Source organism: Trichosurus vulpecula, chromosome 7, assembly GCF_011100635.1.
Source record: "Trichosurus vulpecula isolate mTriVul1 chromosome 7, mTriVul1.pri, whole genome shotgun sequence".
In the NCBI taxonomy this organism is placed as follows: domain Eukaryota; kingdom Metazoa; phylum Chordata; class Mammalia; order Diprotodontia; family Phalangeridae; genus Trichosurus; species Trichosurus vulpecula.
The window spans coordinates 6,602,884-6,618,966 of NC_050579.1; the positions used below are offsets into that span (position 1 = coordinate 6,602,884).

The following is a 16,083-nucleotide window of genomic DNA, read 5'->3' on the forward strand; positions in this document are numbered from 1 at the left end:
AGCTGGAGGACCCTGGGGACCCTGGTGTATAGTGCGTGTGTGGCTGCTGGTGACCTTTGTTGGTGGGGACCTGACCTCTAGGGTGAGCTAACTGATGCAGCCAGTGTGTTAGAGCAGCATCGGGCACGGCCTTCCCATGAGATTGTCCATCCCATCTGTGTAAACTTCCTCCCCTACACCATGCTACTTTTAGTCAGTGTCACTCACCAGAGCACCATGTTTTGTGTCTTTATTTAGATATTAAATTAACAAGTCAGCTGTTTGAAAAACTTAAACCACATTTTAATACTTTATGTGAAATATTTTATGTCAGGAAGAAGGGAGGATAATATTGTCTCAGCTAAGACTATTTCAGACCCAATCATGATTGGGCTGATTAAAGAGCCGGAGCAACAGATGGCATCACCCGAGATAGGTAAGGAAATCACACCGCTCAGTGTCAACTCAGCCCTTTGAGAATGTCCCCTGGTCATAATTACGTAATCTCTGTCTGCTCTTAGAGAGTACATTGAAGGCCATTGCATCAGTGTCACTAATAAAATTGGTTAAAGGGTCCCAACCCTTCCATAGCGAACCCTTATGGGCCTTCTTAAACACCTGCTGCCTGTAGTGTGAGCCTTGACAGCTTGTCTGTTTGGTGTCAGATAGTCTTTGGAAGAGCAGGTGGGTCACAGGGGCACAGCTCGAGAGCCCACATACCTTGCCTGCTGTGGGATATTGTAAGGAATAGGACATTAAAAAGGCCAGGGTTAAAAGTGGGTGGTGTTCACAGGGCATGCTGGGGAAAAGTAGTTTTGATGACCCTGGGCAGAGAAGGACCTGCGGCCCAGTGTGTAGAAGTGAGTGACCAGTGCCAAGGGATACCTGGGCAATAGATACTGTCAGGTGGTTCCTATGCCTCACTCCTTATTGATGACAAGATCTGAGGCTCTGGGACCAGGGGGTGACCTTCTCCAAAGCCTTATAGTCTCCCCTTTCTTTACCCTGTCCCCTATCAGTGAACCTGCTGCTTTTGCTTTGAGATTCTCCATGGTGTGGAGCTCAGAACCTCCTCCAGCAATGCCTTCCCCTTTGGGCAGGCTCATTGTGACACCGAGCCTAAGGCAGCCATATTATTTTAACCATTGTTCTCAGAGCTTTGTGCCCTCTTCTGCCCTTCAAATGTTTGGACACAGCCCTCCTAGCTCCCCTGGGTTTTTAGAAGTGTGCCCCCTTCACTTTGCAGTGTCAAATAAAGATGCTGTTGAGAAAAAGGCCTCAGCCCTTTCCTCCCCATTCAGAATTGGTAGCAGAGCCTTACTTGAGAGGGTGTCTGTTTGCCGGCAGGCTGCCTCCTGCATTACGGTCGGTAGGGCATTTCTGTTTTATGCAGCCTACCTGGTTTTGACACTTGTAGTTCTTGTGACTTAACAACTGCCCCGTCCCCCCAAAATGGCACCATACAAAGATCCCTTCTTGGGCTTTTGGGCTGACCCTGTCATTTTGCAAGAATTTGTCTTGTGATGCTAACTTCTTCCTTGCTGGAAGGTTCAGGGAAGGTTGAGACAGATTATCCAGCATTGTCTTGTTTGACCAGCATCCAGAGCACTGCCCACATTAAAGGGCTGCAGACAGAAGGCTGCTGTTTAAAACAGAGGAACAAGTTCATGGTTCATACCTACAGGGGGCCTTTTCCTTACAACAAGCCCGTAACGGAAGTAGGAAAGGTGTTCATTTTCCCCCCTTTTAAATGAGGAAACTGAGCCTTCTGCAGGATATATGAGAGCTGACCTCCAACCCAAGAGTGGGCTGGGCCTGGAAGAGTCAGGCTGGACTTTGCTTTTGCATTTTTGAGATATACATATATATATATATATATATATATATATATATATATATATATACATAGAGAGAGAGAGAGAGAGAGAGAGAGAGAGAGAGACATATGTATATATATTAAATTTTGCTAACTATTTCCCAATTATATCTAAAATTTTTTGTGGTAGTTTGGTCTATTTTTAAAATTTTTGAGTTCCAAATTCTTTCTCTCCCTACTACTTCTCCCCTACCCCTTGAGAAGGCAAGCAAGATGATATCGATTATATATGTGAAGTCATGCTGAACTTTCCTTATTAGTCGTGTTGCAAAAGAAAACACACATAAGAACAGAAGAATAAAGGTAGGAAGGCATATTTCAATCAGCAGTCAGAGCTCATCAGTTCTCCCTCTGACAGCGGGTAGCATTTTTCATCCTGGATCCTTCGGAATTGTTTTAGGTCCTTGCCTTGATCAAAGTAGCTAAGTCTCACAATCGATCGTCATGTCATGAGCTTTGTTCCCCTTGTTCTGCTCACTTCTCTTTGCATCAATTCACGTAGGTCTTCTCAGGTTTTTCTGAAACCACCCTGCTCATCATTTCTCATAGCACAATAAGTGGTGCAGTGTTTAGAGTGCCAGGCCTGGAGTCAAAAAGACTCATCTTTGTGAGTTCAGATCTGGCCTCACGTACTTCCTAGCTGTGTGACCCTGGGCAAGTCACTTAACCCTGTTTGCCTCAGTTTCCTCATCTGCAAAATGAGCTGGAGAAGGAAATGACAAACCCCTCCAGCATCTCTGCCAGGAAAACCCCAAATGAGGTCATGAAGAGTCAGGCACAACTGAAATGACCAAACAATATTCCATCCCAATCATACACTCCAACTTGTTTAGCCATTTCCCAATGGATGGGGAACTTTCCTAATTCCTTGCCACCACAAAAAAGAATACTCAGTATTTTTTGTACAAAGAGGTCCTTTGCCCTTTCCTCTGATCTTTTTGGGATGCAGACCTGGTGTTGCTTTTGAATTCTTTTAGCATTTTCAAATTCTTCTTGTTATTATTTGTCCTTGATCAAGCTTGAATATTTTCCTTCCCATCTCCTTTCATCCACCAAAAAGAAAGTGCCAAAGAAAGATCCCCTGTATTGCATTAGCGTGGTCCACATCAGAAGTACTTTTCTCAACCTCAGCCATCTTTTCTGGCTGTGGGCAGCATTCTCTTTTGTCATTCACTGGAATTGTGATTAAACATCACTCTGTATGTAGTGATGATGAAGATGATATTGATGATGGGAGCTCTTAGGCCTTTCAGTATTGTCTTTTTGATAATATCTGTGTTTCTGTATAAATTGTCCTTCCATTTCTGCTCCCTGCACTCAGAATCTTTCCATTTGCATCTCTCCATGTACTTGCTTCACAAAGCACAGTATTACTTCTTGCCATTCAGACACTGCAGTCTCTTCAGCCTTCCTCTAGTTGATAGGCATTTTCCAGTTTTGTTTTGGGTTTTTTTGCCACCAGAAAAAGTGCTTGTATAAGGATTTTTGTCCATCTAAGAACTTTTCCTCTCCGATTTCTGTGGGGCATAGACCTGGCACAAGGTTCTGTTGGGACAGGAGAAGACTAAGGTCTGTGATACTAGAACAAAAGGCAAGTACATTGAGGATTTGCTCTCCCTGCCAGTGAGTTTTTCAGTTAGGAAAAAAAAAAGTACCACGCCTTCAGGTGAAAAAACAGTGAGTAATTAAAAGTGCTTTCTTCATAATTCATGCTCTGTGCCCCAAAACTACTTTGTAATATTTGATTTCTTATCTCACTTGATAATTTAAGTACATTTATAGCATTGCTTTAATTTCAGAAATTAATAGCTATCTGAAGTAGAACATCCAAAAACAGGTTTTTTCTACAATTTCTTCTCAGTAAATACTGTTTGTCTTTAGCTTTTAAAAAGTTTTTTATTATACTTAGTAAGCAGCTTCCTTTTCTGTTTGTAGCATTTCACATATAACACAGCTTCTCGTGTTGCAGATCATTTCTTTGAAAAATTTTAAACATTAAAAACTGTGCTTTCGGAAAGAAAAAATAAATTAAGATCATCTTTTTATCTCTTCTTCTGAGCCTGTACGAGTTGTTAATGAATCAGTGAGCTGTCCAGCCCTGTATCTGGCCAATTCTTCACACCTGGGGGCCATAGCTTCTGATTTAAATTATCTGTCTGTTTAGGTGCTCGGACCTTCCATGTCACTTGGGTTGAGTCCTGGGAATATTCCCCACTGCCGTTCCCATGGGACCTCAGCTAGCTCCCCTGTTTGCTACCATGAGTCCACTCAGTCTCTCGAGTACTTACTTGGGCCAGCTTTAAAAAGTACTCCATTCTTCTTCTCCCTACCCTACCCCACTCCATCCAGAGAATTTCCTATCAATTCCCTGCTGCACCCTCAAGGCCCAGTGGGCGAACAGAGGGACCAAGTCTCAACTGGGAACAAATGGGTTTGGGGCGGGGGTGGGAGGGCGGACAGGGAAGTATGGGGTAGCCAGACATTTCTGAAGCCTGTGCTGGCTTCCTCTGTGCCCCAGTGCCATAACCAAGGAAGCAGGTGTCCCCGTAATATCATTAAAGCCTTTGAACATTTACAAGCAGTCTCTCCCTACCAGAGAAGTCTTAGGTAAATAACATCAGGTGACTAACAAATAACATTAGATAGCTAAACAGCTAACACAGAGCACTAGGGAGGATTGCAATTGGATTGATTGAATTTCAGATTACAGCCTTAATTGCCTGTTCTAAACTATTTTATGTCAGGAAGAAGGGAAGCTAATAGTAATTCAGCTAGCATTTCAGACGGCAGCCCAGCTAGCGTGTGGCATGAAAACGCTGAGCCCGAGCCCACAGCCAAGCTGAAAGGTAAGGACTCAAACTGGCTGCCCCTTTTCGGGAATGCCTAGAGGCTCCATGATAATATTCCTGCCACCAAGAGAGTGGCTCCTAACTTGAGTTCTCCAGGAGGCCCTTGCCATTGGAGGGGCCTCTCCTGAAGAGCTTCCTGAGAGAGAAATCTGGGAGCTTCTCTACTGATCCCAAACATGCCCCTCTAATGTCTGCGGACGCAGAGCCCCTTACAAATGTCCTCTGATTGGAGCCTCCCAGTAGCCCCAGATGATTGCCGTAGGCTCTGCTGCTATCTGTCTGTCACCATCTCTGCCCGGCAGAATGGGGAGGGACCAATATCTGCTCTTAGGGCTTTCTCGCCTCACAGCCAGCCCTTGCCTGGCTGTGCCGTCGCTTTGGACCTCAACCCAGAATGGTGCATGGCTCCTCTTTGGAAGCACTTTTTTACAACATTATGGGATTTGTTACTGACATCAGGCCAAGAGCCACTTGACAGTGGGTCTTTGGGCTCCCCACAGGTTATCTCTTAACCAGAGGAGTTCTTATTCTCTATTTTAATGAGAAATCTGTTTTCCAACACAACCAAGCATGTGAGATCTAGGGTCCAAGCTAGGTTGGAGCAAGAGAATGGGTACTTTGACCCTACTTTGAGCCACAACAGGTTGTCAGGGTCATGGCTACTAAAAATTGTGAATTCTCAAGGACATTTTTCTGGATTTGATTTACAAGTGATGCCTTATTCCTTAGTAAAGCAGTGACATCCTCTCTCTTGAAGAAATAGCTTTGGAGTAATAGCATGTATTTCCTCCATGGAAATAGTGAACAGCAGTGAGTGTAGGGCAGCACCTCAAGTTTTCATCCTCTGGAAAGGAGAAAAAATGAGCCAATGTCCTTGGAATACAATTTCAGATACCTGTGGGATGATTGTTAATGTTGAGTTCTTTGGTACTTTAGCTGATTGAAAGGTAGATGAGACTGTGGCTCAGGGAGTACTCTGTAGGCTGGTTTTTTTTTTTCCCATTGGAATTTTCCCACCTGTCTGTTTTACCACTTTAATGAGAATATTAGATTTTATTGTAGGTGTATGTATGTGGGGGGGGGCAGTAGGGAGGGTAGTTGTATACGTGCGTGCTACTCAGTCCAAGGGCAGCCCAGTTCATCACCTTTGGAGACTCATTGAGTCATGGCACACGGTGGTAGCACCAGATGGGATTGGGGGCCTGTGACCAGTTACGGAACCAGGGAAGGGACATCTGTGGGAGGCTTCTGGGTAGGCACCTGGGTGGGGAGGGATCAGAGCTCTTTCAGGGACATATTGCTTTTGGTTTTGTGGACACTTTCAATTTGTGGCTCTCATTTGTGGTTGCTGGACAGTTGTTGAGCTTCTGAGCGGAGAGTTGGAAGGAGGCCTCCCAGCCATGCTTTTGGGGGCTTTATTTAGTGCCAACAACATCTGCTGCCCAGCTCTATTGGACAAATAAATGTGCCTTCTGTAGATGGCGAAAATCATAGCTTGCTTGTCTCAACCTGACCTTCTTCATAGAAGAAGCTCTTAGAACAAATGAAATACTAATTCATTTAAAGTGTTACTGGATTCCTAGAAGCTTCTTGTTATTGGGTGTTTTCTTAATCAACAAGACAAGCTCTGAGAGTGTCAGTGCTGTGGGGCAGGGAGGGGCCAGGGGAGCCTGCTTGCAGCTTTTAAGGTTAAAAAGGATATTGAAGGAAGTTGGGAATGACTTCCTGAAATAGTGTTGAAAATAAATTTGTGAATAACAGAGGAAAGTGTCATCTGTGGGATAAGTAACTTATACCTGAGTGTGAATGCAAAGAGATATTGAGCTTATGAACAAGCCTCACTGACATGTGGATGAAGATTTGCCGGCTCAGACAGGTGAGATAAAAAGGATTTTGTTTCACCTCTGAGTTTTCAAATGTTTTGCAACTTAATTTTGTGGGTCCCAGAACTGGAGCAGTCAACCCCAAATTCCTTTCATATTAACTGTGGTTTTTTGCCTTGTTGCCTAAGCAGGAAGCAGAGTAGATATGTTTCCTTTGAACATCAAAATATGTAAAATAAGAAAGAAATGGGAAATATACATACATACATACACACACACACATCTGTGTACGTGTGTATATGTGTATATAGTTGAGTTTTAAAACTCAAAATGGCCAAGCTTTAAAAAATGGCTACATTTGAATTCAAACATGGAAGCCATTCTCTGACCGTCTTTCGATAACAGCTAGGGAACGGAAGAGAGAAGGCAGACCATTAAAGATGATTCTTGTCATGGGTAAGCCCAGCCCTAGCGAGGAGTCAGGAGGGTTTCTAGAAGTGGGCTGTGCTCAGTTGTTTCCTGCAGACATTCAAAAAGAATGTGTTTTCTTTTTAGGTGACTCCACTGGTGATGCAGGTAAGCCTTTTCTCATCCTGTATTAAGTGCTATAGATGCAAATGCATTTTAAGGCCCCCGTATGCATGCTCCCTGTGTACTGTGTGCTTTAATAGGAATAGCAAGGTGATGGGCATTGCTTCAGAATCATCCACTGGAAGTAATTAAACCCTAGAATTAGAAGGACCTCCAGAGGCCATGTAGCATGCCCCCCACCCCCACCCAGAGTCATACAAGAATCCCTTCCAGAACATTCTCCAAAAGTTATTTTCTAGCTTTGATGGAAGCCCCCCCTCTAGTGAAAATGACCTGGACTCCTCCCCAAAGCAGTCCATTCTGCCTTCGACTGCCTATAATTGTGAGGAATTTTTCCTCACATCAATACTAAATCTGCCTCTTTGTAACATCATGCATTGGGGTCAAGTTCTTCCGCTAGAGCCAGAGAAAGATAAGTCTAATTCCCCTCCAACACGATGGTCCAGATGACAAGTGTTCTGCCCTCTACCCTGTCTCCCAATCCCCCTCCCATCCAACTCCCTGGCATGAGTCTTTTCTAGGATAACATTCCTACTTGCTTCAAGTGAGCTGTGTAAGGCTGTCCTCCCATGGAGCCACCAACCCAACTGGTTCTTGTCCTCTGGATTCTCTTCAGCTTTGCAATATCATTCTCAAAATGGGCCTGGAGTCAGTCAGTCAGTCAGTAAGCATTTGTTAAGTGCCTGCTTTGTGCCAGGGTGTCAGACCTGCACTTTAGGAAGATCCCTTTTGGCAACTGAGTGGAGGATGGATTGGAGATGCGAGAAAGGGGAGGCAGGGGATCAAATAAGGAGCTATGGCAGCCAAACTGAATACATTGCTGTAGTAATAGTCTGAGCAGGGCACACCCCCAGTTTAATTCAGCACCACGTGCTGATCCTGGAGATACAAACACAAAACGAGAAAATGCCCGCCCTTGAGAAACTTTCATTGTGTTGGGGATACAACATACACATAAATAAGTAAATGCAAGGATGTTGGCAAATAACGTTCATGCCAGCCACCTGGGGAGAGAAACATGGATCAGCTGCCAGCAAGTAGAGGAAGAGTTGTTAGACATAATCCCTAGGAGCCCAAAGGGCAGCGCAGGAGCAACAGGGGCCAGTTAGAAAGGAGCAGATTAAGAGTTGAGATCATGAAAACTTTGGGAGTGACAGGGAGAGCCAGGTCGAGAAATGGGGTGGGCCGACCCCTGGGGGAGGGAAAGGCTCTGCCTTCCTCAGAGGCCTTCCCATAGAGGCTGCATGACCATCGTTCTAGTATGGGCATAGGTTCGACCTGATGACCACACAGACCTTTTCCAACTATAAAATTCTATGATTCTCTGCCTCCACCCAAGTCAAGAGGTCATTCTCCAAGTCACAGTGGGGCAAATGCACACGGCCAGGATTCTCAGGTGTGAGTGTGGATATCTGAGATGCTCCACCCAAGAGTCTTCTCTGAGGTGGCATTTTTCCATTAAAGACGATTCTTTGGGTGGCCCAGTCAACCACTCTCTGAATCTATTTCATTTTGCCAGGGTCTCTCCTGAATTTGAAGAGGCAGCCATGTGGCTCACTGTATAGTGTGTTGGGCTTAGAGTCAGGAAGAACTGAGTTCAAATCCTCCCTCATCTACCTTGTACAAGTCATTCGACTTTTCTAAGCCTAAGTTTTGCCATCTGTAAGGTGGAGATAATAATAGAGCCAGCCTCACTGTTGTGAGGCTGTTGTAGGGATCCAGTGAGATGAGGCGAGGTGCTTGGCACAACTGGAAAATGCTGCGTAAGTGTTGGGTAGGAAATAATGTTGATAAGCTGCTTTGCCAACCTCGAAGTGCTATCTATGTTAGCTCTCTTAACCATCCTTCTCTTTCTCCTCCTCCTTCATTCAGATGGATCTAATACCAGGACAAGTCACTCTGCTAGTATTTTTCTGTGGTATTCAGTGGTTTTTGGACCATTGTGCATCTGGACAAAATGACCACTTTTGTAGGTGAATCAAGAAGTGTTGGGATTGCCTGTCCTCTGTAGGCCCCTCTGCATCCCCTCCTGGGCATTGGGTGGTGATCCTCACAGTCAGCCCTCCTGGAGCCTCCTTCTCTTTTTCAGGGTTTAAATAGCACAGCCTGGGGATAAGTCTCTGTCCTCCTATTGCCCTCTTGTGCTACGTCTTCTTTGCTCAGATGTATAAAATTATTGTTCCCTGTAATTGCCTGGCACTGCTGGGATGCGACTGTCTTTTGCCTCTGCTGCCACTGCCAGGCATTTGTCTATATTGTCCATGTGGATGACAGAAGATATTTTATTGAATTCTCTGCAAAAATTTTGGGAAAACATACTTTCAGCTTTTCTGTGTCTGGTTTAAAGAAGGCTTGAGATTAGTCTGGCATGATCTACTCCTTCATGAATTGAAATTTTACAAATTTTATTGATATCTTTTGTTTTTACTTCACCTTCACTTTTCCACCTTCACTGCATTCCTTCTCCTCTCCCCTTGTAGCAAAGAATAAAGAGAAGGGGTGGCCGGGGTGGGGGGAGGAGTAACCACCACACAGAAGTGAGCCTGCCAAGCTCCGTGCCCACAGGCCCGTGCCTCTGATGGAGGGAGGGCTCATTGTCCCATGTATTCCAAATGACAAGGTTTGGTTTCTTCTTCTTCTTTTACATTGTTGTGTGTGTGTGTGTGTGTGTGTGTGTGTGTGGGTGTGGGTGTGGGTGTGGGTGTGGGTGTGGGTGTGTGTGTGTTGAGTCTGGCGCATGGTAAGCCCCTGATAAAGTGCTTATTGCTGGGTTATTTTCTTGGTTCTGCTTACTTTGCTTTTCAGCACTTCATAGAAGTTTCTCCACACTACTTCAGAGCCTTCTGGTACATTACTATAGGTCACTATCATGGCCCTATACCATCGTTTCTTTAGCTGTTTCCCAGCCATTAGGCAGCTGCTTTGTTTCTAGTTCTTTGCCATCTGAATAAGTATTTCTCTGAATATTTTACCTGCATGGGCCCTTTCTTGGCCATCCTTGAGGTATATGGCATGACCTGTTCCTGATGAAGTCATGCTAGCTCATTGGATTTAGATGGTCACTAACTGTCCCATTAATAAGACAGTTGAGAGTTTCGCCAGCAATCAAAACTAAACTCATAACAGCTGCAGACTGTCCTGCTTCTATCCCTCCTTCCTGTTCCTTTCCTTTTCACTTTTTAGTTGGAACACTCCTTGCCCTTCCCCAGTCTGGCATCACGTCTCCCACTTCCCACATTGTCAGAGATCACTGCCAGGGACTTGGTAATCATATTTACCAGTTCTTTCATACTTTGGGCTGTAGTTCTGCAGGGCCTGGTGGCTTGACCTCAGGGGAAATGAGACACTCTTAGTCTCTCCTGTTTTATCTTGGCTTATTCTTTCCTTCATCATCCAGAGATTAATCCCTCCTTTGAAGAAAAAAAACAAAATCAGAGTCAAACCGTTTATCTTCACCATCATTCTGCCTACCAGGGCTGACCTTGGCCTTCATTGGCAGCTTCAGTAAATGCTGCACTTGAGGATTTGGGACACAGCTGTCATTATTGTTAATAATCATTATTATTATAGCTGTCATCATTATTATTATTTTGAGATTTCATTAGTGTAGAGAACTCCTTCCATCATGGTAGGTCAGTGCCTCTTTTGCACCTTGGGTCTTAGAGGATTTCTTGGGGGTACTGAGAGGTTCAAGGACCCTTGTCCAGGCTTACATACATGTACATACAGTACCTGTCAAAGGTGGGATTCGAATCTCAGTCCTCCTTTCTTTATCTCCCACAATCTCATGCTCCCCCTCTCTTTGCTGGCACTATGCTTATAGGATCATGCCACTGTTTTATAGGCATCTTTAATTGTCTGCCTTTGTTTAAAAAATCAAAGTTGCTTCATCCCATTTTCTCTTTAGACAGATTCCTTCCCTCTCCCTTCAGAATTTCCTTCTTGAAAACTTTCAATCCTACATGCCTTAAGAATTTGGGCGATAGGATTGTTACTGAGTCACTCTCTGAATGCTGCATAATTCCACCCACAAGGAGCCTCCTTTTTGTACATCATGAATTCTTAGGGGGAGAGGGGTCACTTTTCCCCAATTCATTTCCATCTTTTCTCATAGAGCAACTAGGTCTTTGTTGATCCAAATCAGACTTGGAGTAGAAGTTCCCCTTATCAATTCCTGACCTTTGGTGTGGAAAAGTGAGGAGAGATGTGAGAGGTTGTAGGTGTCCAATCCATGGGACTGGCAGCTGGTTGAATGTGTTAGTGAGGGAGTGGGAAGAATCAGGGAGATGCTGAGGTTAAGAACCAGACTGACTGGGAAGATGAATTCCTGCATTTTAAGACTTGGTTGAGAAATGCAAATCCTCTCCTCAGGCACTCGTTTCCTAGCTACTTCCTGAATCTTGGGCTCTGCATCCATAGGCAGCAGTGCAAAGCGCTCCTAGGAAGCTTCCAATCTCTGTTTCTTTCCTGGGACTTAGTACTTCCTACTTTCTTCTGGGAATATCATTTATCCCATAAAAATCACCCACAGTAGGCAGCGATCCTCTGGCTTGCTGAGTCTTAAGTGTGTGCTCCAGGCAGTCAGCAGGGCTTCCTCCCCATGGAGATCAGGTGGACAAGTAACTGCCCCTGAGCAGGCAAGTCCCTACCAACCACAGCCTGTCCCTTCTTCCTTTGACTCCCACTACATGAATTCTCTTCTGATACCACCGATGGCCCCTTGTTCCCCTACCCCCGAGGGACCACTATTCCTTCTATGAAAATAGAGGCAGGAGATAATGTCTGTAAGGTGTTTGGCCAGTCTTAAAACTCTGAATAAATGGTAGCTGGCTATTTATGCACACACGTGTGCGTATGTATACACATAGAAAATCGCATTTTATCTGTTTATTCTATTATTATTTAAAGTCCTTTCTGTGTTTCTTTCCACCCATCAGGATTACCCCTTAGCCTCTTCTGATTTATTTTCTTTGCTGTTTTAACCTTGAAGCCTTTGGGGTTTTAGCTCATGGAGTATCTTATTGTCCCTGCTAACCCAACAAGCAGGCGGGTGCTCCCTTTGTAGCAAAACCAGCCTGCATTGGAGCAAAGGTAACAATTCCTTGTCCGTGGGCAAAGGGTAAATACCGTGGACAGGTTGCTGAAGAGTCCCTTTTCTTATTCTTTCTAGTGAGTGAGCTCCTCAGTCCTCTGATATTCTGGGTGGTGGTAGGTCTATTTCCCTTTCTAGGGGCTCCATAGTGAAGCTTTATGCAGTATTCATTTACATTCTTTCTTTTTTTACTTCATTTAGCATTATATTACCAAAGGGCAATGCAAAAAAACAGCCAACCATGTGTGGGGGGGGAGGGGTGCATTTCCTGTTCCTGGGTGCCTTCTTGTTCTTATGCTGTCTCCACATAAATAGTGTTTCCATTCCTTTTCCTTTTAAATGTGAGAATATTTAGGAAGTGCTTAGCACAGTGCCTGGCACATAATAGGCACTTAATAAAAGCTTATTCCCTTTCTTTTCTCTTACCTTTCCCTTCTTCTCAGCTAAAAGAATGTAAGTGACATTCTTTAGAAATACAAATTATGCATTTGTGACAAGGGGGACAGCTGGACCTTGGTGATCATGAGTAGAAATGAATTCTCTGGTTTAAAACCTGAATTGGCTTGTCTCTTCTAATGTTGGTTGGTAGTGTCCTTTTGGAAGTCTTGACCTTTGATGACCTACTGATAGTGACTATAAACGTGGCCTGCATTAATAGGTTTGGTTCCTTTCCATTTTCCTGATCGGATCTTTATGTATTTAGAAGGAGAAGTCGGAATGGTTACCCAGGAGAAGCCGGTGATTTCAGAAAATGCAGAAATGCCCAATGAGCTTACAGCTGGCATCCCTCAGAGGTGGGTGGTTTTTCTTTTCCTCCTATCAGCTTCCCATTGTTAGGCCACAGAACCAAGGACCAGAGTCCGGTGCCCACAATGTTCTGGCATTGATTTCACCAGCATTTGTGGAAATTGATTATTTAATTTAACATGGATCGAGCCATATTTCTACAAACACATGACATCCCTTGCTGTGGAGATGATTCCTCAGTCTGAGCTTGTTTAGAAAAGCATTATGGAACTTGGAGTAGTCTCTAATGACTATGATAATATTCTCCAGTTCGCAGGTACCTGAGAGCTCAATTGCGCGCATGTGTGTGTACGTGTGTGTGTGTGTGTGTGTGTGTGTGTGTGTGTGTGTGTTTGTGTTTCTCTGTGTGTGTTTGTGTGTGTGTGTGCACGCACATGTGTGTCTGTGGCTGTGGCTGTGTTTGTGTGTGTGTGTGTGTGTGTGTGTGTGTGTGTGTGTGTGTCTCCTCCCTTTAACATAGGAGCTATTATTATCATCATCCCCATTTTACAAGTCAGGAAACCAAGACAGGCAGGGGGTGAAGTCACTTGTGGAGGGACACATGACATGTGTGTGTCTGAACTCAGGTCTTGCTGCCTCCAGGCTCCATTCACTGGGTCATCTCACCCGCTGCCTCTCCGGGGTTTTCTATACGATGCCGCCTGCTACGTTTGCTGGTACACAGAGAACATTGCTTGATTTTTTTTCTCTTACATTCTGTTTTAAAATGAGTAACCTTTGGGCTTTTCATATGTGTTTGTTTGTAGAAGAATGCCTCGGCCTGGCAGTGCCCGGCCAGCCCCGCCTCGAATCAAGCTACAAGAAAGCGTCGAAGTCTTGGTTCCGGAGAGGTGAGACCCTTGGGCCCCAGGCCTGGGCAGGCACAACTGTTTGTGAGACAAGTGTTTGGCAGGCTTAGTGCTTCGTGACATTTGCTTATTCTTGCAATTAAAGCATGTTACAAGTCATTTTCTTTCATGCATTTTTTTGAGAATTCTTATGACTTGAGATAATTGAAAACATAACTTTGAAGGCTGGAATTCATAAAATCTCCTCCTTTTGTGTAGCCCTTTATAGGATGGTGACTGGTCAGAGTTGAATCCATCAGTTTGAAAGTGCCTTCCCATAAGAATGCTGGGAACAATGGCATCTAACGATGGCCAGTCTAACAGTGGTTGTCTCTCTGCTGGTGACGTGGTGTAATCTCCATTCCCAGGGGAAGTGACAAGCAAAGTGGATCTGAACATGGGTTCGGGATCCTCTCTCCAGAAAAACGAACACAAAATGCTGCCGACTCTTAAATTGCACATACTCTTGATTGCCTCAAGTTCCAACCTAGTATTTCGGCACCAAAGGAAAATTCTCCTTCTTGTTGACTGGCCTTTATCATATGATTTTGGCTGTTACTTATTTGTTCCACAAACCACCCTTGACTTAATTTCACTGACTTAGAAACAACTTTGTTTTCTCTAAGCCATTCAGCTCCACAGGATGTAGAAATTAGGATACTAAGTAATGCATCTACTGATGTCAAATTGAGGGAGAAGAGAGGTTGGCAACGATGATAAATGCCCTCTAAGTTGGTCCAACACCTCCCATTGCTTTTCCTTGCCAGTGTTTCTCAGTACCACAACAAAAGCCTGTGTGTAGACACAATGTCAGCATGCCTGCACTTGGTGAGAAGCCCTTACTTACATGTGGAAACATGAAGTTACCTACATGATTAATGAGTGGATTCCATAAATTAGAGACTTCATTCTTCTTAGGTTGAATTCAATCAAATTTGGTGTTATCCCATGACCTTTGCCATCACTAGCCATCATCTTTTTGTTTCAGGGAGTCAGACTAATCCGTACGTCTGATTTTAGGTACATCATGACTTAGGACTTTTTGCCAAATAATCCCACACCTCCCCCAAAGCTGCAGTAGTTGTCATTGGCACAGACCATTGGTATAGACTTATATGCAAAGGGAACCACATGGGGAAAATGAGGAAAGAATTCTGTTTTGATTAAATATCACTCATTTGATCAGCATGTGATTCCTGCACAATTCTGCAGATGCACATTTATTATTTAGTTAGAAGTCTGGGGCAAAGTAGACTTGATTTTGTTTTCAAACTGAAATCAACTCTTTTAGTCCCATTTCTTCTCCAAAAGATTCTTCTTAATAAATAATTCAGTGAGAAAAATTGAAAAATTATGCAAGGTTTACTCAAGCCAGATTCTTAATATAAGTATGATAAAGTTACATTTTCCTATTGTTAGATCCTGCTGATTGAATTGGAAAGAGCTAGGAGCCCGTTAAGGTCACTTCAGATTTGGGTGGCTTTTGGCCAGCATCTTTTGTAAGATTTGCAAAGTAGTAGTAGTAGTAGTAGTAGTAGTAGTAAAATCATTTGTAAAATGAGCTGGAGAAGGAAATGACAAACCCCTCCTATATCTTTACGAAGATAACCCCAAATGGGGTCACAGAGTGGGACATGACTGAAATGATTGAAGTGACTGAACAACAGCAAAGTAGTACTGGTGGTGCTGGTGATGGTGCTACTGGTGGGGGTGCTGGTGCTGGTGGTGCTGGTGATGGTGGTGGTGGTGGTGTTGGTGGTGGTGGTGATGGTGCTGGTGCTGGTGGTGCTGGTGATGGTGGTGGTGGTGGTGTTGGTGGTGGTGGTGATGGTGGTGGTGATGGTGGTGATGGTGATGGTGATGGTGGTATTGGTGGTGGTGGTGGTGGTGATGGTGGTGGTGATGGTGGTGGTGATAGTGGTGGTGCTGGTGCTGGTGGTGCTGGTGATGGTGGTGGTGGCGGTGGTGGTGGTGATGGTGGTGATGGTGGTAATGGTGGTGGTGGTGCTGCTGGTGGTAGGGGTGCTGGTGATGGTGCTGGTGGTGGTGGTGCTGGTGATGGTGGTGTTGGTGGTGGTAGTGCTGGCGGTGGGGGTGGTGGTAGTAGTAATAACAGCAGTGACCATCATTCACACAGCACTTGAAGGTTTATGAAGCTCTGTGTTTGTTACCTCACTTGATCTCACAACAAAACCTGTAAAGTAGGTGTTATTGTCACCTGAGGCAGGCAGAGCTTAAG

At 44.4% G+C, this 16,083-nt stretch overlaps 1 protein-coding gene across 3 annotated transcripts in view; it reads left to right on the forward strand.

The window, feature by feature from the left end:
• The window catches only part of TRAF3IP1 (TRAF3 interacting protein 1), a 106,961-nt gene that overhangs the window by 32,999 nt on the left and 57,879 nt on the right, over positions 1 to 16,083 (forward strand). For 2 of the 3 annotated variants that reach the window (XM_036768778.1, XM_036768777.1), the window contains exons 8-10: positions 7,083 to 7,103; positions 12,914 to 13,004; positions 13,764 to 13,847. In XM_036768778.1, coding sequence (XP_036624673.1) covers positions 7,083 to 7,103; positions 12,914 to 13,004; positions 13,764 to 13,847 — 196 coding nt within the window. Of the gene's footprint in view, positions 1 to 313; positions 416 to 4,599; positions 4,702 to 7,082; positions 7,104 to 12,913; positions 13,005 to 13,763; positions 13,848 to 16,083 lie in introns of all 3 variants that reach the window. The other variant, XM_036768779.1, reaches the window with a different exon arrangement.